The 25,807-nt window shown below is 37.9% G+C and overlaps 1 protein-coding gene across 1 annotated transcript in view; it reads left to right on the top strand.

Moving 5' to 3' along the window:
* KPNA3 (karyopherin subunit alpha 3) overlaps positions 1 to 25,807 on the top strand; it is a 51,901-nt gene that overhangs the window by 22,503 nt on the left and 3,591 nt on the right. Inside the window, exons 3-16 of the mRNA XM_086620729.1 lie at positions 8,647 to 8,736; positions 8,949 to 8,978; positions 9,067 to 9,119; positions 9,208 to 9,303; positions 11,655 to 11,740; positions 14,672 to 14,758; positions 15,158 to 15,327; positions 16,399 to 16,443; positions 18,978 to 19,109; positions 20,282 to 20,410; positions 22,586 to 22,690; positions 22,823 to 22,894; positions 22,997 to 23,159; positions 24,084 to 24,178. Coding sequence (XP_086476855.1) covers positions 8,647 to 8,736; positions 8,949 to 8,978; positions 9,067 to 9,119; positions 9,208 to 9,303; positions 11,655 to 11,740; positions 14,672 to 14,758; positions 15,158 to 15,327; positions 16,399 to 16,443; positions 18,978 to 19,109; positions 20,282 to 20,410; positions 22,586 to 22,690; positions 22,823 to 22,894; positions 22,997 to 23,159; positions 24,084 to 24,178 — 1,353 coding nt within the window. The remainder of the gene's footprint in view (positions 1 to 8,646; positions 8,737 to 8,948; positions 8,979 to 9,066; positions 9,120 to 9,207; positions 9,304 to 11,654; positions 11,741 to 14,671; positions 14,759 to 15,157; positions 15,328 to 16,398; positions 16,444 to 18,977; positions 19,110 to 20,281; positions 20,411 to 22,585; positions 22,691 to 22,822; positions 22,895 to 22,996; positions 23,160 to 24,083; positions 24,179 to 25,807) is intronic.

The raw sequence follows: 25,807 nt of genomic DNA, 5'->3' as shown, positions 1-25,807 counted from the left end.
ACAGCTCTTATTGAGAAAGAGACTTTACTTTTTTCCTTTTTTTTTTCCTTCTCTTTCTTTTCACAATCACTTACTATTTGATTAGGAACTGAGCTAACAAAGCTTATCTCTGACATAAAAGGATAGCAGTCGTCTGGCAGAATCTGGCTGAGGCATGGGCTGGTACCGTGAGCCAGTCAGATGACCCTCCTGATGGTCAGGTGCCCTTTTCTGATTCCATATTGACCTTACTGAACATGTGTTTTACACATTTTGAGAGTGAACCTAGTACACTTCTGGAATGGTGGTCTTGGTCTCTGGCTATACTGTTAGTGCAGCAAAGGGCCTAAGAGTTTAAAACGTAGCCATCTCTCTTTCCAGACAGACAAGTTAACGGTGTCAGTTTTGGTGATGGAGACTGTCTCAGAATTTAGAATTTAAACTTCTCAGTGTAGTGTCATGGCAAAGTCCAATTTAGAATATTTATCACTTAATTTCAGCGTCACAGAAACCCAAAGCCTGCTCTGTTAGCAACGGAGACCTTGGAAATTATTCGCCAACCTATCTAATTAGTGTCACTCTAAAGGGGAGTGGGGTGGGTGAGTAATGGTTAGCATTCAGTTGAAGATTCCATACCTAAATGAAGCCTATAACTCCATTGCTGTGAGACATCCTTTGGTTCTAGATGCATGGCTTTCTATGAGGAGGAAGCTTGACGTAGACTTCTTGTGTGCTTTAAGGTAGGTAGTCCTTAGCCAGGTCAATGCTATGGTCATTGAGTTAGATGCCACCCTTCAAAGGAAGCCTTAACACTCCTAACCTCCACAGAAACAGAGGATCCTTTCCTCCTTTAAGGTGTGCTAACTGGAATCCTAAGAACTTCTAGGATCTCTCACAAGGTTTATTTTTGACTTTCTTAGCAAGCTCAGCTGCCTCTGAGAGCTCACAGACATGAGGTCATGAAACCTCTAATTGCTAATTAAGTTTGATGCAAGGCAAAGCAATTATTTGCTAAACAAGGAGTGAATTAAGGAGCCATGGGCATATGTCTCTTTTTACGTGTTTCTCTGGCGTACTGTACTTGTCCCTCTGATCTTTCTGAAGTAAGGTTACTTGTGTCTGCATTAGCTTCTAAATAAAGTAGGGAGCCTTGAAGAAAGGAGTCTGTCTTCATCTTGCTGGGAGAGCTAGAGTGGGAAAAATCTTCTTCTGATTCTCAGGAAGTCTGAGAATGCAAAAGGAAAAAAAATGCACATTTTCACATTCAGGATAGTAAAACCTGCTTCAGTTATACATCTTTTTCAGTTCAGTGTGAATGTATAGCTTTTCTTTCACTGTCAAGTATGTGTTTTTAGGCATAAGTCCACCACGTTAAAAAAACAGCTACAGTCGCAAGGAGCCTGAAGCACTATAGTAAGTTCTTCTAGAGGCTTCTCTATCCAGTGTTAGTAGCACAAGTTCTCAGGAAAGATCTTGCATCTACTTTGCCTTGATTGATTCTTCAGGGCCCCTAGGAGAAAAATTATATTCTCAATGCGCTCTCCTGGAGACTTAGTTGAAAAGGGCTATGAATAAATTCCTTTAAGGCTTGCTTGAGTCCATTTTAGTAAGAGCATACTTTTGCCTAACTTAAGAGGCCTCAATCTTTGCAATCTCTGCTTGGGGCTGTTGGGCCACGCACTGGTGTACACGTATGCACCTACTTATTTTAGTGAACCTGTTCATCTTCTGAGAAAGATCTGCACCAGCCCAACAGGAACATTGTGACACAAAGGTGTTAGCAGAACTCAAATGCAGAAAAGTTGCCTTTGTCTTCTAACTGCATATCTGTAGCTATATTCTTTATCTGAAGAGCGGTCTTGGAATCTGTTTGCCTCTAGATACAACGGACCTAGTTCACTAAGCATGCAGGATATAATTTTGGTATCTGTGGATTGTAGGACCATCTGATGGCCTGTTCAGCCTTTTTACGCGTTTACAGGGTTGTTTTTTTTAAAAAAAACTCTAAGTGCTAATGAGTTTTAAGACAGTGAGTAGAGCCAACTACTAATGGTCCTTTCCCAACCATTAAAGAAATTTAATCTTTCCCCAGGTTCCTATCCAAGAGCTGTTATTAGAAATTCACTCAAGCTAGATAGCCCACCTAAGAAAACTTTCATTAAGAGGATATTCAGTAGAGGTTTTCAGAGCATCCCTTTAACATGATGAGGTTGGAGTGATGGGCATTTTCTTTTTCTTTGTGATGGACTGTGGCAGGTGCTCTCTCCCCCCAAAACCTACATTGGAGATTACATGTAAGCGAAACTTAGAAGTTCAGCTCAGTCTGTCACAACAGTGGTAGCTTAAAAGGGATGTCCAGACAACCTGAATTTATCTCCATCACTGGCCTGATCCTTTGGTATTTCCTAGGATGTGAGAGCAGAGGAAAGAGCAGCTTCTTGGCATCTGTGAATATAGCTAATGCCAACTAGCACTCCAGTTCCTAATGTTGAGATGTTATTGAGGTTCTGCTCTTTGTCCTCAGAAGACTGAAACAGAAATATCTTAATTTTCATGCCCAAAGAACTTCTTCCTATGAGCTACTGAGTTCCTAAACCTTTCCCTGACCTGAAGAAGCATTTCATAATGGTGTTTGTTACCTGAGGGCAAAGATTTTCTTGTTTATCTCTTTTCCCTTTTGATCTTGAAGCTTCCCAACAGAGTTGAGACTCTTCATATAGTTTTCCCATGTGTCAAATGCTGAAAAGCATGTATAAACATAGATTTAACACCTTCCACAGCTCCATTAGAGTATCCTTTTGGCCATGTCCTGTAGTACTAAGTGGAATGCAGCACGGAGCTTGGTGAACATCCTCTTTGCTCTCAAGGATTCTTCTTCTGTTAATCATGTTGTCTTTGAAACTTGTTTGCATTACAGGCTTTTTTTTTTTTTGATCCGGTGGCCGTCTTCCAAGAAGGTAAACAGAAAGTACCAGGATCTGCAGGATTTGCATATTTACTGTTCATGCAGGCTGACCTTCCCCCTGTCAGTGAAGCAAACAATGGATATCTGTCATCAAAAACTCCTAACAGATCATCACACCGGTCAAGAAAGTGCCCTCACGATATCGTTACTGTTGTTTCTAACTGTTTGGAGTTTTTGCCTGGCCTATGTCCACATACCTTTTGTTCATACAGAAACCTCTGTGGACTGTTGTAGTAGAATCTCTGCCAGAATGTTGACATGCCTATAATCAGCAGTCAGCTGCAGTTCATAGGTTTTCAGACTTGATTGTACGTAGCATACATGGTTTAGGCAGTGGTTGAGGATCTTCCCTTTTGAATGAGACCTGCCTAGTTTCATTGGTGGCAAGGTCTTACCCTTCATCAGACTGATGCCTCTCCCTTTGAAAGGGCTCTCTCACGAGGCTTCATCCAGATATGCTCATTTGTCTTCGTTTTTACCACAGGAGCCTGCAGAAGAGGCTGTTGCTATGGTTTAGGCAAAAACTTGAGTTTGTTACAGTATGACAAAAAGCAAGCATTTTAAAGCTCATGCCAAGCTGCAAATTATGTTCTGTTACCTATGCAGGGGAGTGATTGGTCTATCAAATTACTGTGTACAGTGGTTTAGCTGTCCAGGAATCGAATACTTGCAAATGGACAGAGCTGTTTCAAATAGCCTCAGAGCTGCTTTTTAGGACTGGAAGGTTCCAGGAACACTTGGACTGTATAAGAAGTGCTAATAAGAATAGCTTCTCCTTAGTAAGAACTTTTTAGTGCTTCTCAATAAGTAACTAGCGTCTCTACTTCAGGCTGCTGTGGAAGCTTCTCTATATATGTTCTCAACAGTTGTTTTTCAGCTCAGTCGTCTGCAAACAGTGAGTAGCTATAGGAACGTTCTTGCTCACTTTAACTTTCCCTTGCTATGGTAATTTTTTCTGGAGCCCATTGTGCCATATGATGGGCAGCCTGAAGATGTTGCCTGTGTTTGCAGAAATTCTAGCGTCCACCTGCAGTCAGTTATGTCCCATGAAGTTCACCGTGCTATTACAGAGGGTAGAATATCTTGACATTAGAATATACCTGCTTACTCATACTTATTTTGGTTAACATTAATATTAGAAAGCGTTCTCTTAGGCATACTCATGTTGCCAAAGGAATTGGATAGTTGTGTGTGCAGGTATAAAAAGGCTCTCTAAGGAGCTATTAACTTGCTTGCTGGAAGGGGAGAGAACAACGAGGCTCTTGGTTAGCTCAGTTAGGGTGTATATTATGGCCATCTAACATGCAGCTACAATGGAAGGCTTTTCAGTGTTACTCACTCTCACCATGCTAAGATTTCTAATTAGTCTGATGTGGTTTTGCTCTTGTTGAGACGCTCTGTCCCATAGAGGAATTTAAACCTAAATTATATGTTTGATGGGCCAGAATTTGAGCTGTTGATCCTTTGTTACCATCTTCATAACTGGTGGCCTCCCAGTGGTATATCTCCATTCCTGATAGCTGCAGAACAGTTAGCTGGAGCTCTGTTTTATTTCACCTCTCAGCATGCTGCTGCCATTAGGAGAACAGTCCTTCAGTGTCTGTTCATCTAGGGATTCTTGGGACTGCTCTCCAGGTAAATGGAGTTTTTTTTGTGAGGAATAGTTTGGAGATACTCACTGCATCAATGTACTCGTGGACAATTGCTTGGAGAGAGTTGGGTTACTGTTCTTCTGTAACTGCGTGTTCAGAACCTTTCCTCCTTCTACAGGTCCCTGGAAGATTTCTAGGGAATTGGAAGAACTTTTTAAAAGTGTTCATCACCAATTCCGTGGCCATAAGCAGAGAGAATTTGTGCATGCCCCTCTAACTACTACTCAAGCAAATAATTTCAGCTAACGGTGCTTGTATTGAAACACGCTCACTGTGAGTAAACATGAAGTGTGTATTGAATAGTGGTTACAGGCAAGTAGTCTTTCTGAAGTTCTTCGGGTGAAGTGGCATGGAATAATCCAGTGCTTTGTCTGCTGGTATGCTCTAGACTTACTGCCTGGTGTTTCTGGAAGGTGATTTTCCAGCTGTTCGGCTGCTGAAGGCCATGCGGCTTGTTGCTGCCGTTCTGTGAGGATGCTGTTCAGTCACCCACAGTGGGATTCTCACTTTATTCCAGCTGTATTCTCTGTATTGTAATGGGGTGGTTGGACTAAGTGACCTCTAAAGGTCCCTTCCAATGCAAACCATTCTATGGTTCACTGCTGTATTCCAGCCTCTGCCATCCGGGTATTTCAGGATGTTTGAGAGAGTATCTCAAGCTAGATCTTCCTTCTTGCTTTCTGGAGTAACTGGATATCGTAGTCCTTATGTTAAACTCTAGTAGAGGCACAATCCAGACAAACACTGATCACTCAGAGTGATCTATTTGTTGGAGAGACACGCATCTGTAGAGGAATACACTTCATTACCACAGTTGTTGCAGTGTGACTTCACTTTTTGCATCCAAAAACTTCTAGATCTTTCAAGCTTGAAAATGCATGATGTGGTTTCAACTGTTTCTAGTTAATGTCTTTCGGAGGAAAAATATTGAGGGTGGAAGTAATACGCCTGATGCGGCTGACATATATGTGAATATCAAATATTCTTTTCCATTTTAATAATGTGATTTTCATTCTGAATGGATGCCATTTATTTAATGTCAACACAGTTTGAGAAGGCTTTGGCCTTATTTAAGTTTCCACTTACGATAGCAGTGAAGTATTATAACTTGCGTGCTCTTGCACACCCTTGGTGTTTTGGAGGGATTTCAGTCAAAGCTCTCCAAGGTGAATCCATTTCGTGCCAGTGTAGATGTTCTTGTGAGGAGCAACATGGAATGATGGTGTACCAGTTTCTCTCCCCAAGTATGGAGACAGTTCCTTAAGGTCAGAGGATTCAGTGTTGGGAAAATCTGCTAATACGGTGATGTGAAACACCTAAATGGGAGAATCTGCTGTTGAAGCTCTTAAAAAGCTTTATCGTTTTTTTACTGACAGAAGAAATGTGAAAATAACAAATGAGATAATGTGGCATTTGCTAACTAGAATTTTCTTTTCAGTGAGTTGAATAAAAATAGTTTGTTTCCTAAGTTCTTGACTATTCTAAATATTTCATCACCATTTGAGACAAAAAATCTGAAAGAGGCCTACATCTAAAAGGCTTTTTAAAAGAAATTTAAAAATAAAGATCACCTGTCTTTATTTCAAGATCTTGCAAAACACATAGTTGAGCGCTGCTGGTACCAGGTCATGTGTTTGAAAAACAAGTAGGTATCACCAACTGAATCTGTGAGTAACAATTTTTACAACAAGCATATTTTCCAAAAACCCTGCAAAGTTCTTCCTCTGAATTTCATGAGCATGAGATGTAGAAAATCCAGCCAGATACTTTAGGCAGAACAGAATCGGAAAACCGTGCCTTGTACCCCAGTAGTTTGCTGCTAAGGACAAAGACACTCAGCTCTTCCCAATAAATTATTTAACATGAGTCGTTTAACTTGTGCCAGCAGACAGTTGGTGACGGTTCTGCACTAAGACCCCAATTCCTTCAGGCTGCACCTTTTCGGTAGACAGAGGATGTCTGCTGGGCCAGTGTGTGCCACCCCTATGACTAAATATGTCTCCCTGAACGTTCACACATGTGTTGACTTGCTCACCACCATGAACTGTGATGATACCTCTGGATGGGAAGAGAAGGACAGTAGGACTGAAGACATCAGGACATTCCTCCAGCTTCAGACTCTTTCCCCCAGGGTCGGCTTGTTTTACCATAACAGGACAGCTGATCCTGCAGGAGCCCTTCATCCAAGGCAGGAGAGAGGCCCTTCATCCGTGGGGAGATGCATGTAGCAGCTGTGCACTGAAGAAAGCTGACTGGCGCGTGGAGAGGGTCTCTGGAAGTTGGGTCTGGTCCCTGCAGTTGTTGAAGTATAGGCTATGGTTTAGACAAACAGTAGGAAAAGGAATTGTACTTGAACAAAGCCAGATTGACTGAGGCTGAATGATGTTTGCTCTTTGCTTAAAATGGCCGTGCCAAGTACTTAGTGCGGAAAAATGAGAGAAATATATTGTAGGTGTTTATGGCGAATGCATCCTTTGGTGTGTACCCACCTGATGCAATTTGTCTGCATAACACAATTCTCTCAGCATTTCCAATTTCACAATGCCTGCTCGTTTCCATCTTCCTTCCCTCCAAAAACACCTGAGAACAAAATACCTTTGTGCTTGTCTCTATACATGTGCTCTGAGTATGCTGCCATTACTGCATGGCTCCGGAGATGCTGACGTAGCTAATCTAGGTGATCTTGGGCACTCTTTGGGGATTTAGTTTCTGTACTTAGACTTGACAAAAAAATTAAACTGTCCTAAGTTTGTGGAATGTTGTCCTCTGCATTGAAGGGCTATTTAATTCTGGTGCTTGTTTATTGTTTTAGCATTCTCTTATCTGAAAAAAAAAAAATAAAAAATCTTAGTATATTGCTTGCGAGTCTTTCAAACTGAGGCTGGAAAAGTTGTTTAAAATTATCTTTAAATGTCTAAAAAGTAAGTCAGTCACGGAAATTTTGGACCTGAGGTTGCTGTTTTTTCTAACTTACAGTAAAATACTGGAAACTCCTTCAAAACATGATTCTCTTTACAGACTTTTTTTATGTATTATGAGCAAAGCATGACAGAATACAATCTCTGTAGTCAGTACTGTTTAGTTATCAGATAATTGTTTGGAGACTGAAAAGCCTGCCTTTCCTTGCTGGTATAATAGATTATTTCAGGTGTTATAGCTGTTTGTTGCACCTTTTTAATGTTTTGCTTCACTGAAGATTGAAATCTCAATGTGTTTATTAAAAAAAAAAAAAAAAACAAACCAGAAAAAAAAGGTGTTCAGGTATACATGCTGCATCATCATCTTTCTTCCATTGCTCATTCTATCTTTGATTGTATCTCTAGACATACCAAACAAGTGATAAAGTCTAAAATTTAGAAAACACTGTTTCATACTTTTAAAATAATAATTTTAAGAAATTTTTAATTTGTAAAAAAGTTGCATTTGGATACAATTTCAGTTGATGCTTTGATTATTTTCTTTTTAAATCAGGGCTTTAGGTGTTCAAATATTCTAGTTAAGCAAGGTAGAAATGTTAGATGGGTACTTTAACACTGAAAAGGTAATTTTTTCTTCAATAATTCCTTAAAGAAGCTAAGGCTACAGATGCTGTAAGTCAGAAATTAGACTAACTGTGAGTGGGAAATATTACAAGTGTCTGTACCTGGAGCATGCTACTTTACACACGAGATGAAAATACATGTGATCATGGAACTTTGAAGTAGGTTTAGCTGAAAACTAATCTTACACTGGAAAATGATTTTGGTGATGTGTGGCTAAATGTTAATGTCATGCAGATCTATGTGAATTGTAAATGTCTGCTAGAAAATTGATCCCCAAACTGTAAGTTTTAATTCATTGAAATGCCATGGATTGGCATAGTTCTGTCTACGTTTAGCAAGCTGCCAGACTCCTACAGCTGAAATACTGCAAATTCTGTTTGCAGTTACAAATGCCTTAAAAAAAAAAACCCACAATGTTATCTAAACTTTATTTTGAAAGGAGCGATTTTTATCGTCACCCTGGACTAATAAGCATGAAGTGTCTGTATTTTTTATCATTCCTTTACAGAACAAAAGAGATGAACATCTTTTGAAAAAAAGAAATGTACCCCAAGAAGAAAGTTTAGAAGATTCTGATGTTGATGCCGACTTCAAAGCAGTAAGTTCCTTGATACTGGTATTACTTTTAGAACTTCAGTGGTGTCTCAAAACAATGTATTCTGGTTTTATTTTAACACTGGAAGTCTCACAGTTATTTGAAAGCAAAATTACAAACTGATGTGCTGTTAAAATTAATTTGATTGTATTAAATGTTTAAAAATAATATAGTTTAGCAACAAAATTACTAAAACTTTTTTTTTTCTTTTCAAGCAAAACGTAACACTAGAAGCTATACTGCAGGTATGTTACATTTAACTATTTTTTTTTTTTTTTAATTAGAAGTGTGTGTTTTGTGCATTTTTAGTTTTTACTGTTATTTCTTTTTCAGAATGCCACAAGTGACAACCCAGTGATCCAACTGAGTGCTGTCCAGGCTGCAAGGTAAAAATAAATAAAGGCACAGAAATATATTCCTACACGTTTTTCATTATTAAAGTTACTTATTCTACTTTTACATTTAATTTCACAGAAAACTCCTATCCAGTGACAGAAATCCACCTATCGATGACTTAATAAAATCAGGAATTTTACCAATTCTGGTAAAATGCCTAGAAAGGGATGATAAGTAAGTATGCTTTCAAAAATGTTCACCTTTACTGAAAATCTGCATCCAAAAACACATCTAATTTTTTCAAATGAAACTGAGGATTCATAGCACCATATAATCTGACACAGTGGATCACACTCCATGATGATAAACTATAAATTCTCCAGGAATGTTTATTGTGCCACTGAAATGTTGTTTTATTTCTCAGAGCTTGCATAAGTATACTCAGCTAATGGAGAAAACCTTACTAAATTTCTCATTGATTTTGAATGTTCCAGACTTTTTTGTTAATTGTTTTTAAGAAACCTGTCTCAGACTCACTGTGTGTATTTGTGTGAAGGCAGAGAACATGCCCAGTTGTGAACAGGCTCTTCTCTTTGCCAGAATACACTTACCATCTTTTTCATTAAGGTTTTTAGCTTAAGTTTCTAGCTTTTTTCGTTCTCACTGCGAGATGGGTTTCCTCCTGACTCTGTGCTGCTCCCTCGTGTCATGGTACAATACAGGGAGAGTGCTCCCCGTCATGATTCTTTGTTGGAAAACAAGAGCTTCAATAAAGGAGGTAGAGAACATTGAACATTTAGTTGCAAGAATTAAATGACGAGTCAGGAAAATGTTGTACTCCACAATCTGTGAGCCCCTTATTCAGATAGATGGGGATTAACACATTTGAGGTAAATGTTTTAGCCTGTCTTTGGTCTCAGGCAGTCATAAATGTATTTACAGTATTTCCATTTTCAAGGTTATTTCTGCAGCCACGAGGGCCAGAAACTTGCAAACTGGCATTTTGGGTATAATTTGGTGGTTGCAAAAATGTGAAGCATGAGTAGCTTTGTTTCTAGCTTGTTTAACAAAACAGTTGCTTAGAAGGCAGCTGGCAATAATGTTGAAATCAGGATAGCATTTTAAAATGGGTCATGAATGCCTGTCTGCTCTAGAAGTAGATAGTTCAGTGCTGTGAAAATTCTTTTAATTTGAATTTTCTCTCTAGTTTTTGCATGTTTTACCTTCATAAATGTTTAATAAGCCTTTCGAAATTGAACTCAGTGTTTTCTTAAGCAGTCCTTTTAATTGTGATTGCTATATAATATTTAGTAGAGGTAAACTCTGCAAAACTTTGTTTAACAGATTGTTAAAGCTTTTGTTCATGTTACAACTGAAATCTTGCCACAAGAGGAAGAAAAGAAGGACTGACCTAGAACTAGAATTATAGTGCATTTGATCCTACAATGTAAATGTTTATAGATAGCTGCTGAAGGGCACTATTTGTTTTCACAAATCCTTATTTACACATCTTGAGCCCTCATATCTAATTCTTTTCCAATTCCATCCCCAGTAAAACCTTAAAATGCTTTGGAAACTAATGCACAAAAAAGCTTAAATGAAGCAGGTACTATGACTATATATAAAACATAATTGATAAAGAACCAGAAAAGCATGGAAATGAAGAACAGTTACCTAACAAATATTCCCTGCTTCTCCCAAAGCCGTATACCTTACTGTTATGCTAACCACCATAAGCTGTAAACTCTTTTATAGCTTCTAGAACTCCTAACCTTTAGAATTTGCTTGAACAACAGTTTTCATTCAAACTGTTTTACTAAACTGCTCTAGGCATAGACAACAGTTGACAGATGTCTTGGAAGAAATGTTTCTTCAGCTTTCATAATATTTGTAACTAATTTTATCTGCATTTAATAAGTCAGTTTTAATACAGGTATGATGCTGTCTTTTGATGCGGATGCTAGATCTTTGCCCTGTCCGTGATGGAGAAGAAAAATGTTTTTATCCCAGTATACCAGCTTACACTTGATCTGGGATGTAATGTAAGAAGGGCCAAGTTTTTATTAGTTATGGTCAGATGTGATTAGTTTATTGAGAACTACTAATGGCAGCAAGACACTTGCACTTCCTTCACTTAAATAGGAATGGTGTTTGTATCAGTTGGATGTGAAGAGGTCTCTGTTACCCGTTAGAGAGACATAATGAATTTTTTTGGTGAGAGGTCCTAGAAATCTTTCATACAGGAGATAATTAGTTGACTAGAGTAGTGATCAGCTTCACTGGTTGGTATATACTTCAATGATGATTACTGCTTTTATTTTTTTTTATTACTAATATGAAGTCAGAATGATGGGTGGTTTACAAAAGATCGTAGAATGTAAAATCATCTTTTTTTTCTTACAGTTTTTCCTCTACAATGTCCAGGCTTAGAGGTTGTTGTTTTTTTAAAAAAAAACATTTAGCCCAGTGGCGCTACTTCAATGTAGAGTGTCTCAGAGTGGATAGAGCTAGTAGTACTGAAATGAACCATAAAATAATCTGCAGATCATTTTTGAACTTACTACTATACAATTATTTCATTCCAGTCCTTCATTACAATTTGAAGCTGCATGGGCATTGACTAACATAGCATCAGGCACTTCTGCACAGACTCAAGCTGTTGTACAGTCTAGTAAGTATTACAATTTGGTTTTTGGGAGGTGGTGTATATTGTGGGCAAAAGGGGATATTTGGATAACAAATGCCATTTGTTTTCAAAACCATTAAAATAATAAATGCATATCTGTCCTCTTTCTCAAAAAAATTCTACGTTTGCTCTTAAAAATTAATCTGTTTGTCACTAATGATTAATATTAAGAATCCCAGACCTGATTTTCCCATGAAGAAGACAGAGAATGACAGATGAGATAACGAGTATGACAAAAAAATGTCAGTCCTTTCTAATTCTTGGGTTGATTTCTGAAACCATGTACCGTTAATTCCACTATGGCTAAAACCTATGTTAGTGATTTTTTCTACCTCAAAAGTACATTCATAAATCTTATTAAAGTTGTTAAATACATATAGTTATGTAAGATTTCCCATTTAAATACAGAGCTAAGAAAATTACCATCCTTTCTTTGACCGTATGATTAGTATCTCCTGTACATACTGAGTTCGTTGTGCTGCCTTTGCTTCTTGCTTAACAAGCCAGTGAGACTTCCAGTATGAAAAGATATAGGAAATAAACTCTAAAGTTAATGGAAGATAAATTATTCAAATTGATTTCTCAGGATTATATATATAGCCTTTATGTATCAGCACGCTTATCTTAAAAGAATCACCTTTATGCTAGATACAACATTTTGCAGTTAAACAGGAGACTATAGATAAGCAAATAATAAATTGTCTTGGCTTATTCATATGCAGTGTTTATATGAGAAATGGTGATGTAGTTACTTGAGTTCTTTTTTCTTAAGTGTATGAACTTGCCTGTCACATCAAAATGCTGTTTTGTATATTTTAATAGCTGATAGAATAGCTTACTAATTGTTAGATTCTGTATAGTTAAGATATTGGAGCAATAGAATAAGAATGCTTACCAAAACGAGCTTTGAATACAAATGCAAAGCCTTTTAAATAAAATCAACGTCTTGAATTTGTTTCAAAAAATACTGATGTGATTTGGGCATCTCTGTTTTTAGATTGCTTTTCTGATGTCGATTCCCAAGTTTTTTTTATCCTTCCCAACTTGAGCATTGGTTAGCCATTGTTTTCTTCCTTTTTCAAGTCCCACAATGTTGTCATATTTGAATGAATTAATCTAATGAAAAGGCTGTTTGTAGCATTAGCTTTGCAGAAAAAAATCTGGAAAAAAATCTTAAAGTAAAAATGAAAACTAGAATGAACATACGTACAGTGCAGCCAAAAGCATTGCTGTTACCTGAACAATTACCAGAAGTTCAGACTGGGATATGTCTTTCCCTAAATCTGTTTAGCTAAAGCTTGAAGAGAAGAAAATGTGATAAAATGACTTTAAAGAAGCAAAAAGCATTTTCCAAGCTTTACTCCTGAAGAGTAAATGGAAGAAGTTTAGTCTAAAAGTGTTGCTGCTTTGCCTGGGAGGGAAAACAGCCTCCCAACTCTACTCCCTTTAGATAAGGGATACTTTGAGAAAACAAAGCGATAGACCTTTGCAGCTGTAGAAGAGGCCAATGTAGCCTAAATAGAAAAGAAGGTGGCCTCCTGCAATCAAGAGGGACAGATGGCAGTTGGAAGGCCCGGCAAAAGAGGAGAAGTACTATATACACAGAGTAGGTCTTGGCAGGAGCCAATTTGGAGCAGAAGTAATTAATTTTTTGAGAGCAGTAGATCAGATAACCTGCAACTCATTCTTTCTCAGACTGTCCTCCTGCCTGAGTGCTGATAGGAAATAATTCTATTCCTGCTTTTGAAAGCATACCAGGATTGCAATCTAATATAAACTACATACTTGACCCTCCTCTCTGAAATATGTTGCATACACATGCAGCTGAAGTGTAATCTCAGTGATCACTGAGAAGGAAGCTAGAATATTCCACTTGAGCTAATGGAAGTGAGACAGTTGTTACAAGAACAGAGAGAGTGTTCTTTAGCAATGGGGTGTTGCTGTCCCTCCTAACTTGTCAGTTAAAGGCAATTGCTGAATTACTCATCTAGGGTGGGGAAGGAATTTTAGGTTGTCCTTGTTCTTCATCGTGCTGTATTTTTCAGGAAAAAGACATCAGGGGTTTTTGGCTCATTATCACATGTTTCATTATCAGCAGAATGTTGATTCACAGTTGCTCAAAAATTGTGTCGCAATTTTTTATAATTTCTGAAGCTATTTTCTACAAGAAAAAATACTCGTTCCTTCAACAGTGTATAAATTGTTCTATTTTACTTTGCTCTGAAAGACTATGGATGAGTATGGTCATATATAGATTCTAAAAATTCCTGCAAGAATTACTGTCTCTCAAACAGTATGAGTTGTCTGAAGGGAAGTAGGGCATGGGAATAGTAGAGGGATTGTTTCTTACCTCTATTAAATGCTTTAATTCAGCAGAGACTTGATATGTAAAATCAGTACCACTTCCTTAATCTGGTATGTTGCCTGCATTATATAAGAGCAAATCAAAACGTGTCTTAGGACTGGCAGATGGATGTAAATCTTCACTGCATATGGAAACTAACTATAGCCACCTCTTGGGAGGAAGCTATTTTCTTGAAGTCAAGATGTGAAGCACGTTTGCACGAGTAGGCATGTCATTCTGCTAGGTGCGTATTGTGGTCTTGGATAACCGGAAAATCTGAATTACCAGGACGTGAAACCTAGCACCTACATACTTGAGGCTCTTGCATATTGCTCTAAGAAATACAGAGAAATGTTTAAATGTGGGCAACGTTGTTTAATAGTTGCTTGTTCTCAAGTCTATTTTTTCCCCTCTCTAGATGTGTATAGAAATGTTTAACTGAGGTTTTGTGTGCTTTTCGTAATAGAAACATGTATAAGACATGGTAGAGAAAGTGTTTTGTGTTAATCAACGAAAGTATTGTGCGTACACCACATTCCAGTAAAAACAGATCCAATCTTTGCATTCTGCAGACGCAGTACCCCTCTTCTTGAGACTACTTCATTCACCACACCAGAATGTTTGTGAGCAAGCTGTCTGGGCTCTCGGAAATATTATAGGTAACTCTTGTTGTTACAATGATTTGAATTCAGGGAGCGTTTCATTTTTAGAAGTTGACTTTTTGAACATTGGCATTATCATATGAGACTATGTTTCCTCTAAATTGTGTGGCTTAATATAATTTTCCATGTGGCCAGAATTACATATGTATGCCCTATTTTTTTTCTAAAGAATAGTATCACTTGCTACACAAAATATTAACAGGATAAATAAATTTTATGTCTCTTAAAATATACATACATATCTGTACGTATGTATATTTAATTGAACACAACCTTTTAGTAGTAGATTATTGGTGAGGAAACATAGAATTTCAGTATCCCAACATGTCATTGCATACATTTCAAGATTTTCCATTTTTAATGTAATTTCTTTTACAACAATTTTCATTTCTGTAGGTGATGGTCCTCAGTGTAGAGATTATGTCATATCACTGGGAGTTGTCAAACCTCTTCTGTCCTTCATCAATCCCTCCATTCCCATCACCTTCCTTCGGAACGTCACATGGGTCATTGTAAATCTCTGCAGGAATAAGGACCCTCCACCGCCTATGGAGACAGTTCAGGAGGTAAATAAAGAATTACGAGACAGATAATTTTTTATACTCTGGGCTAGAGGCCAAATGTTTTACATTGTCATACTATGAATTTATGCATGTGTTTTGCCACTGTCTTGTGCTACTTAACCAGTTGTTAAGTGAAGTAATTTGACCAATTTGATGCTTCTTACTAAGGCTGTAGTAAAGGTATTTATAACGTCTGAAACTGAGTAAGACTAAAGACTCATGAGCCATATATTAAAAGTAATGCAACAAAAACTTAACACACTAGAAAGTGTTGACATACTCAGCATTTCATGTTATTCAAATGCAATTATTTTCAGTAAGAGAAAATGTAATTAAACTAGTGAATGCAGCGTAGTTTGTGTTTTGACTAGCTGTGAACATTGCAGTCCATATCAAGTCCCCACTTGAGAAGAGAAGCATCTGAAAATCCTTTTAAACTGGTGAACAGAGCAAACACGGTCTTTATAGAGTAGGCACAGCTGGTAAAGTGATGCTGTTTGACTAGAACTGTAGTTGTTATGTATGTAAAGATAAATTCCAAAGTGTAGATACAGTTTTTGAAGCCACACAAAAAGAGTATAATAGTGTTAGCAACTAAGCCTTAATGGAATTTTTAAAATAAAGCAGAGAATGGGGAAGTTTTTACAAGTAATACTTGACCAAATAAAAACTCCTGTTTGAAACAGTCTTATCATAGCTCAGTTTCATAGTTTCTCCACCTGTGATACAAAAAATAAAATTCTACTTTGATCCAAGAGGGTTTTATATATTGATATTAGGCTAATTATTTTTATTATATTGTGCGGTAATAAAGCTTTCAAAATAGCTGAGGGGTGTCTTATCTCTGTTGTTTACTTGTTTTCCCTCAAAATACAGTCTGCTCTCTGTATGTCTTTGAAAAATAGTACTGTCTTCTGTATTTACAAGTTTTAAATACAATACATATATTTTTATACATACTTTGAGGAATGACCAGCTGCTGGGGAGTGTGTGAATGCAATATGCATTGTACTTGGATTCGTGATTGTACAGCCAATTTTATTCTGCTCTAATGACTGATGAACTTCTTTTCAGATTTTGCCAGCATTGTGTGTTCTCATTTACCATACAGATATAAACGTAAGTAATTTCTAAAGCTTTAGATATTTAGATTCTTTGTTTTCTCTGGAGAAAAAATGCTGCAAGATTGTGTTGAAGTGGCAAACTTTTTTGTGTGTATTAATTTAGGTATAGTTAAGTAGTAAATGCACAATTAAATACAAAGACTAATATAATTGTAGTCATTCAGAGCATGAAAAACAAAGTGCAAATACCATTTCTGAAATATTTTTTCTAATTTTTTTTAATCCTTTACATTAGAAACTGCATTTTAAAAATCCTATCTTGCAGAATTGAGCGCTAGAAATTTAAAGTGCCAGCTTTACCATCAGCTTCACTTCTACTCCAATTTATAATTTTGCAGAGATGATATGTAATGCATGTGTAGAAAAAGTATATATAATTCTACATATCGGTCCCATCAAGTATTGTGATCATATGGGTAAATCTGACTTTTGTAACCTGTTGGGTGCCTGACTTTACAACATGTTTTACTAAGGAAATCACGAAAATATACTTAAATAAGCAGCAATAAACTATTGCTTTGTGTCACGTCTTGACAACTTTCTTCAGGTTTTTAATACTAAACCTTCAGTACTTCCCACCTTCCTGATCCATGGGTTTACATACATTTTCCGAGTAAAGTCCGAGAGGGGTGGACTTACCTCCTGAAGTCTTGTATTGGGTCTTCAGGAACAAAGATCTGTGTAACTAAGGGGTACTGAGCTGCTCTCCTCCTCTTCCTGTCAGGACTTCGTAGTGTCTTTGACTCTTGCTCCTGATAGTGATCCTTCAATTTAGGGAAGCAGGAATTGAACCCTTGTGGCAGGTCTGGGGATAGATTGGTGGAGCTGTCTTGTGTTGATTCCACGCTGTGGTAGTGGTGTTTCTGCTGCTCTTTTAATGGTGAAGTGGGTTTGGCTCCACAAAATATTTGCAAACAGTTTAATCTGGGATTTTGCCAGGGTTTTCCCAGTGTAATGCGAGTGGGAGACAGCACATGGTGACTTTCCAATTCATAATTTGGACAAACCTAGATGGAAATTCATAGCAAAACCAAACATACTTCTAACCTGCAGGCTTTTTTTTCCCAGCCAAATTTGAAAGCTTTTGCAAGCAATGATTGTGTGAGAGCTTCTTGAATTAGATACGAGACTCTGTGATGCCAGGTTTTGACTGATTTCAATTAGGGTGCCTGTCTTTTTGATCCTGAGAGTCAGGTGCTAGTTTGGAGGTACCAGTCTGGTCCCAGCCTCTCTGTACTGGAGCAGCAAACGTATCTTTGGAGATGAGTCAGTGATGCAGGTAGGTCAGCCAACAGTCCTGTGAGTGCTTCTGGCGGCTACTGCTCTTGTCACCAACAGGGCTGCGGGGCAGCAGACTGGTGAGGCACCATCTCTCACTGCTTCTGCTGCAATACCAGCTCCACTGCAGCACATTCTGCTGTCCCTGTGGCATTAGCAGGTGAGGGCACAGCAGGCTGTGCCAAGAGAAAGCATTAGGTCTGTGCTGTCTGGTCCCTGGAGCTGGGTGGAAGCAGCTTGTAGGTCAGGACTTTAAAGTCCTTCCTATGTTTCAGTACTGTAGTATTTAGCTATCTTAACAGCTGGAAATTTTGAGTGGGTATCTGTTTAAAAGTAGAGTAGATCTAGGTACCTCAACAGATGATGCCCTCAGTGAGGTCCAGGTTTCTCTTCCTGCCGTTCCTAACATCATCTCTCAGTGATGTGATATCCCTCTTTCTGCTGGCTTTGTTTCTGCTTCAGATACTGTCTTTCAATGACTGTAACTTTTGTATTTTTTGTTTTGAGGGCTCTCAAATCATCCTTTTCAAGTCATCAGAGACTTAGTCTTTATTTTCTTTACAATACTAAGATTGCCTTGCATGATAGTCATTTGTCTGTGGGTTTTTGCTTTGCTTGAACAGTTGCCACCTTACAATAGTTGCTAGTCTTTTAGTTGATATAAGAACTCCCTTTCTTTGCTGTGGGTTTTAATCTTAATATCAAGGCAGAAAAAAGGCATGCATCCAGAATAGTTTGCAGTTTCCCTTCAGAAGTGCTCTATGGATCCGGAATGCTTAGAGACTAAGGGAACTTATATATTCTGTAATCAAAAGATAGCACAGCTAACTAATTACAGCAGTGCTAGGAGGCTGGGTCGGTATTTTCTTCAGAAAGTTACTAGCACAGCTGCTTACCTGAGCTGGTTGTCTTATCTTTGAAATGCAAATCAAGCCCAACAGTTTACCTTTGTGAGATGATGTATGCTGTCACTTTATGCACCAACATGTGGTATTTAATTTCAAAAAAAAAATTGAGAGAAGACATATAGAAATTATTATTATGGAACAAATGGCCCCAGTTTTCATAGTTGTACATAATAATCTAACATTTTACTAATTAGATCTCATCATAATGTTTGAGTTCCTGTAACTAAATTGCATGCTCTTTTTTTTTTCCTCCCAGACATGTGGAATGTTGATCACTAAATTAAACCTCTGTTGTATGGATATTACTGTTCAATGTGTAAACCATGTTCTTTCCCATTTGTAGATTCTTGTGGACACTGTGTGGGCTTTGTCCTACTTGACAGACGGTGGAAATGAACAGATACAAATGGTGATTGATTCAGGAGTTGTACCTTTTCTAGTTCCCCTTCTGAGTCATCAGGAGGTTAAAGTTCAAGTAAGTCTGGTTCAGTTGCTATTGAATAGTCCTTTGTAAGCTATTTTCTAAAATGTATTTATTAGTGGAGTACTGAGGTGCGCATTTATAGCTACATTTGTTACAGGTGGAACTGAATAAGGAATGTTACCTACACTGGGGAGAAAAAAAGATGATTAAAATAAAAGAAAACTTGAACAAAACAGTTCTAATATAGTTTTAAGTAGAGTGACAGATTAAACATTAACTTCCATCGTGTGATTACGAGAGATGCCTTCCTTTTGTAGCCCTAAAATATTTAATGACAACAGATTTTGTGTTTTGCAAGAATTCAAGTTATATGTGCTCTTTTCTGCTGCTGCATACATGGCTGTGCGTATTCTGTCTGAATAGCTTGTGGGAATCAGTATTTTGGGACCTTTTGAATGTTAAAATATTTGCAGATTCTGAGTCCTTTTAGTAAAGTAAATTTCTGATTGCCTACAAAAGGTAGGTTAACTGAGCTTGTTTGATTAATTTCAAAGACAAAGGGAAATGAAAAGTTGGTTAATGTGTGCTTGGTTTTAGAAACAAACCGTTGTAATTGAGAGCTTTTTTACCTATCTGTGCATTTGTTGCGTTTGTTTAGTTTGTACTATGGATGAGACTTGGCTGTCTTAAATTTCTCAGACTGATTAACTTGATGAAAAGGAGTCTTTCTAGTATTCTGTCACTTGTAAAGCATTTACTAACAATATGTAAAGATAAAAAGTCCGTTTCTGAAAGTCAACTGGGAGTCAATAAGAAGAAAAGTAGTCATGGGGTTTTTAATTCTGTAGTGGAGAGCTGAGTGGAGAAGTAAGCAAGCTTTGGAGACATACTCAAAGCCTAGAAACAGTTAATATAATTGTTACTCAGATCAGATACATGATGAATTAACTCTTCTGTTGTTTTAACATTCTTTTAATTGCTAATCTTTACACTTTTTGAATTGAGCTGCAGTGCATCTCTATTCAGTAAAATGCTGTACTGTGTGGTTTTGTTTGATGAAACAGTACCCATTTTTAGGATGTAGCTCAGAGGATGAAGTGCTAAATTGTATTTTGCAAAGTGTTTTTATAAAGAGACTTCTTAAAATGATCTTTGTTTTAACATAAGTTAACAGCCATGTCTTTAACATGCCATTTTTTTTCCTTCCCATTTTGGATATTCAGACAGCAGCACTGAGAGCAGTAGGCAACATAGTAACTGGTACTGATGAACAGACACAAGTTGTTCTCAATTGTGATGTTTTGTCTTATTTCCCAAATCTCCTGACGCATCCAAAAGAGAAGATAAACAAGGTATGATTTGTTTCCTCCTAACTTAATCTTTTTGTTTAAGAAATAAAGCATTAGTCTGTAGAATATTACAGAAGAATTTCTTACAGCTATTACTTCCGGCATGTGACCCATTTTGGATAAAGATGCGCCTTTGAGGCTGGTACTTAATTAGGGCTAAAGCTAAACAGCCATAGTGAGGATCCATACGTTGATGTTGATGCCTAGTGCTTTTTGGGAGGACTGATGGTTTTTGCTTTGGAGTGTGATACTTTTTTTTTTTCATTTGCAAAGTGAGTAACTGGCTAACTTGCATTATAGTTTTTCATAACTCAAGAGTGTTACTTTTGGTTGAGTCCAGTAAGTTGAGTAGGACTCATCCAATTTTTCCAATCCACCTTTTCATAGTGGAGTTTGTTCTCTTGTCCATCTTCACTTTCAAGAAATTAGGGAGTACCACTGTCCTTCTCTGAAAGCTGTTCCTGCGTTTCCTCTCCTTCCTTTTGACGTAGGTGACTTTGCTGCTGCAAGGACCGGATGGAATAGGAGGAGTTAGATGAAAAAAAGTGATCAGTGCCCTCTTTTCCAGAGCTGTATTTCATGTTACTTGCCTTTTTTTTTTTAATCATTGTGCTGTCTTCCACTGCAAATGTGGGGCTGGCTGAGGAGGAGGCTGTCCTTGTTCAGCTTATGTGGTTCTCCCACTTAGTGTACCATTGAGGGGAAATCTATTTGTGAGGAATCTGTTTCCTCAGGCTCTGTCAACTGTCAAGAGCTCTGAAGAAGTTATCATTGATAGTTCAAACTGCTGTGATTTTTTTCACCTGCTCTTCCAACTCTTACAAAAGAATGATGAAGAACTCTTTTTGAATGCCAAGAAAGGAATTATTTTTGTATAAGGTGAATCTAGAAATGCTTTGAGTTTTAAGTGTATGTTGTGAGGGGCAAATACAACTAAATGCGAAGTACATGTCCCTGAAAAATTGAATTGTTTATGCTTTTTTCCTGCAGTACTTCATAATTGACTGCTTGCCATATCTGTTTGTCTTTTACTTAAGATAGGAGCCTTTTTAAGATTTCATAGATTTCATAGATTTCTAGGTTCGAAAAGACCTTAGAGATCATCGAGTCCAACCATCCCTAATCCCCATTAAACCATATCCCCAAGTAGATCATCCACCCTATTCTTAAACACATCCAGGGATGGGGACTCAACCACCTCCTATGGCAGCCTATTCCAGTGGCTGACAACCCTTTCAGAGAAGAAATGCTTCCTAACATCCAACCTGAATCTCCCCTGACTAAGCTTATACCCATTTCCTCTTGTTCTATCACCCAACACTAATGTAAAGAGCCCTTCCCCTACCTCCCCACCATCCCTTCTCAAGTATTTGTAGGCTGTAATCAGGTGTCCCCTCAGCCTCCTCTTCTCCAGGCTAAACAGCCCCAACTCCCTCAGCCGCTCCTCATAAGTTTTATTTTCCAGCCCCTTGACCAGTTTAGTTGCCCTTCTTTGGACTCGCTCCAGGAGCTCAATATCTCTCTTAAAGCGAGGGGCCCAAAGATGTTCTGGATTGCCTTGACAAGTATCCCCCCTTCGTAATCATAAATTTGTAACTGCCTTTAGATAAATGTTAGCCATGTCAATGAATCGCCTGAGGGAGATAACTGCTGAGTAAAGTCTCAGAACTGAGAGTCTGGTCTGATACTTGAACGAGCTTCCTGAGCTCCACTTCATGTTTCTGGAAGAAAGTGGGAGCTGGAGTTGGTCCTCTTCGTATCAGCACAGAAAGCTGCTTCTGAGCTGACAGTAGTAGAACTATAGGATAAGTCCTTTTTTTATCCTATTTTCTCTGCAAAACTGATTGAAAGTGTAAAACATGACTGTGACTCCAGCAGTGCAAAGTGGATGTGAGGTTTAAGTCAGTATTGCTCCTGATGTGTGGAGGCACTCCTTGTGTAAGTAATAATCTGGCCCCGTGAATTAATCGTAGCAGTTTTACATTGATCCCTGGCATGTTTGGCTTTCACAATGCAGTAAAAGTTTGTGTGCTTGTAATGCTATTGGGGGGAAGCCTTCAGTGATTGGTCATGGTACAATTTTAGGTTTTGAGGGGTTTTTTTTAGTCTGAGGGTTTTTTTTTAATCTGCTGACTAGTTTTTAAAAGTGTTTTGCTTTTTTGTTTTGTCCGATTGTAGGAAGCAGTTTGGTTCCTTTCCAATATCACAGCAGGAAACCAGCAACAAGTTCAGGCTGTAATAGATGCTGGGCTAATCCCTATGATCATACACCAGCTGGCTAAGGTCAGTCAAACTATCAGCTATGCGAGTTGTCATCCTCTTTTTATAAATCTGACACGAGGAGCCTGTGATTGTTAATAAGCTTGACAGATGTTTCCATGCTGATTTTAATGAGCTATTAATTTTATTTTTCAGGGGGACTTTGGAACACAAAAAGAAGCTGCTTGGGCAATTAGCAATTTGACAATAAGTGGGAGAAAAGATCAGGTATGTGGAGTGGGATTTCAAATTGTCACTAAAATGTTGCACATGCTGCCATTTGTAAGAAGCAGAATGTTGAAAGCACTTTTTTTTTTTTTCATTATTGAGGTTGAATACCTTGTACAGCAAAATGTAATCCCACCATTCTGCAATCTACTCTCAGTAAAGGATTCTCAAGTGGTACAGGTGGTGCTGGATGGTCTGAAAAACATCCTGATAATGGCTGGTGATGAGGCTAGTACAATAGCTGAAATTATCGAAGAGTGTGGAGGTAAGTGCTTATTAGGCTTTTAAAAAATTTAATTTGCTGGATATTGTTCTGTCTTCCCCTTGTTGCTGTTGATATTTACTACAGCATTTTTTTACCATTGGCTATTTGAATAAGCAAGTGAGACTTTCATAATGAGAGAAGTGACTTTTTTTTCCTGTTTAGATCAGTTTGGAGATGGTCATGTTGGAGGCAATTGTTGAAGCTTTCTGTAGCTTAGGTATTCGTTAGGTTTAAATGAGAATTATAGTTCTTTTCATTTGATCATTTGCATACACTTTATTCTGTAGTAAAACACACAGTTCTCGCTTTAGTTCATTGCCTTGGAAGCAGTTTTTAGGATCATAATTTCATTACCGACCAAAGCAGGAGTCTTCATCTTTTGGATATTGCAATCCAAGTTTTAACACATGCTAATTAATGTATTATAGTAAGACAGCAATAAAAGGGTGTTGAAGAATGTACTACGCTGGAAGTTTTTCCCTTGTATTATTCCATATCCAGTTAGAAAATGGGTCTAATGTTTTAAGCTGCTCTTGGTGTGAGGCTTTGTCACCTTGTTTTAAACTGGTATGCAACACACAAATGTAGCCACTTCCTTTTGATGATATACAGAAAGCACCATGACTGAAACAAAAGCTGTGTAGTATACAGAGAAGCCTTAAAATTAAATACAGAGAGTTTTATCTAAAAAGAGAGAAGATTCCACTTTCCCTTGTTCGTAAAATGAGATATTCAGGTTCACAAACTACTTTTCTTTCTTCTTGAAGACAAAGATAGCTGCTGTGTAGATAATATTTGCAAACTGAGCTACTTCTTTTCTAGTATGTTCTCTAGTAATGTTTCATTATTTTTCTTTTTTTTTTTTTTGAAGTATTAGTAACTCCACTGTAAACTTATAAAACTTCTCCATTTTCTTTTATTAAGGGTTAGAGAAAATTGAAGCCTTGCAACAGCATGAGAATGAAGACATTTATAAACTAGCATTTGAAATCATAGATCAGTATTTCTCTGGTGACGATGTAAGTATGCTAAAGATTGAAGAGTATGTGCGCTGTGCTGTTTGCGTAGTAAGTCCATTGTCATTGTTCCTCAGTTCCAATTGTCATGAACATAGGTTATCTGGGAAGATGCGTTTCCTGCTCCCTTTTCAGCACCACTTCCCTCAATTGAAAGTCTTTGAAGATTTTCTCAATACCAAGAATTTTCTTTGGCAACATCAAGATGACGACTGGTTTCGCCTAATAAATTGATTGACGATGACCTAATTTTGTCACACTGACATCTAAATCAACACGTAATTAATTGTGATTAGAATCTAAACAGTTCTCTGGCTCTCCTCTTTACTTTCTCGTGCATCAGTTTTTAGAGTGAGGAGTGGATCCTTACTGTCAGGTGGATTACTGTATTTCAGCTCTGTAGTTGCTCAGTCTAGATTGTGCATTGAAAAGAGTCATCAAAACTGTAACACTTTCTGCAACTGATTGATCTAGACTATCTGATATTTTGTTGCACTGTTATTAGATATTTTGACCCTTTGGGTTCTAGCTCTTGCTGCTACTGGCTACTTGTGAGTGCCTCGGAAGCACTTCAACATCAATTTGAAGACAAATAATGATTACCTTTTTTAGGCCAGCCAGGATGTCTGTAAGTTCTACAGCCTAGCAGAACTATGTCTTCAGATCTTCTCTTAAATTGAACTCTCCAAATACCAGCTCTAACTTTAAGACTCGTTATATTTTCAATTCATGGGTTCTTCATGTGATCGGAGTTAGTCACCAAAGTAAGACATGTGAAAAGTTCCCTGTGCTTGTAATGACTCTGTGAGCAGGGTCTAATAGTCTCCATAATGACTCTGAGACTTGTGTAGCTAACTGAAGAGCGCAGCCTAGTTGGTGCAGGTGGAAAAATATCCCTTTCAAGGTTGGTACTCCCTTCTGTGCATTTACTTTTTACATAAACTAATGCAATCTAATCTATGTCTGATTTACTGAATTTACCTCCTTTACTTAAGACCAAAACTTGACTTAAGATTATCGTTTATACTGTTACCGTGTTTTCTGGGGCTTCTGAAACTCAAAATTGTAGAAATTCCATAATTGGGAGATAGGAGTTAAAACACAGAACCAGACAAATTTTCAGGCAATAACTCTTAGTAGGAGGATGACCCTTGTCATTTGAGGACTGGTAAGACTGGTTATGTTGGCCTGCTTGGCAGTATTAAGATTGACTGCCCAGGAGCATTCCTGCCTTTTGCTGCTTCAGGATCTTCTGTATTCTCAGGAGATGTTGCTGGCTACTACATATCCCTTCATTGTTAACCCCATCTGCTCCTTTGCTGAGCCCTATAAAGCGCACAGACATGTCCTTTCGGACCAGCACTAATGGCTCTCTGACTTTGGTTTGTTGTGTTAAAGGCGTGTGAACTTAGGTCATGTTACTTTTTAGTACCCCTGCAGAAGGCAGAAGTGCTAATTTATCAAAGCACAAATGTTTTGGCAAAACTGAAACCAGCACTCTGAAACCAGATTCAGTCTTCATTTGGGCATGATGTCTCCCACTCTCCATCCTGAGGATTGTTCCTCTTACTGAAGGCCTTAATCTCTCCCTCCAATTTAGGTATTGTCACCTAAAGTAAAGAGAAACAAAGA

Source organism: Tauraco erythrolophus, chromosome 1 (assembly GCF_009769465.1).
Source record: "Tauraco erythrolophus isolate bTauEry1 chromosome 1, bTauEry1.pri, whole genome shotgun sequence".
Taxonomy (NCBI): Eukaryota; Metazoa; Chordata; class Aves; order Musophagiformes; family Musophagidae; genus Tauraco; species Tauraco erythrolophus.
Note: the sequence above shows the minus strand (reverse complement) of the source record. Positions and strands in the feature narration are given on the sequence as shown.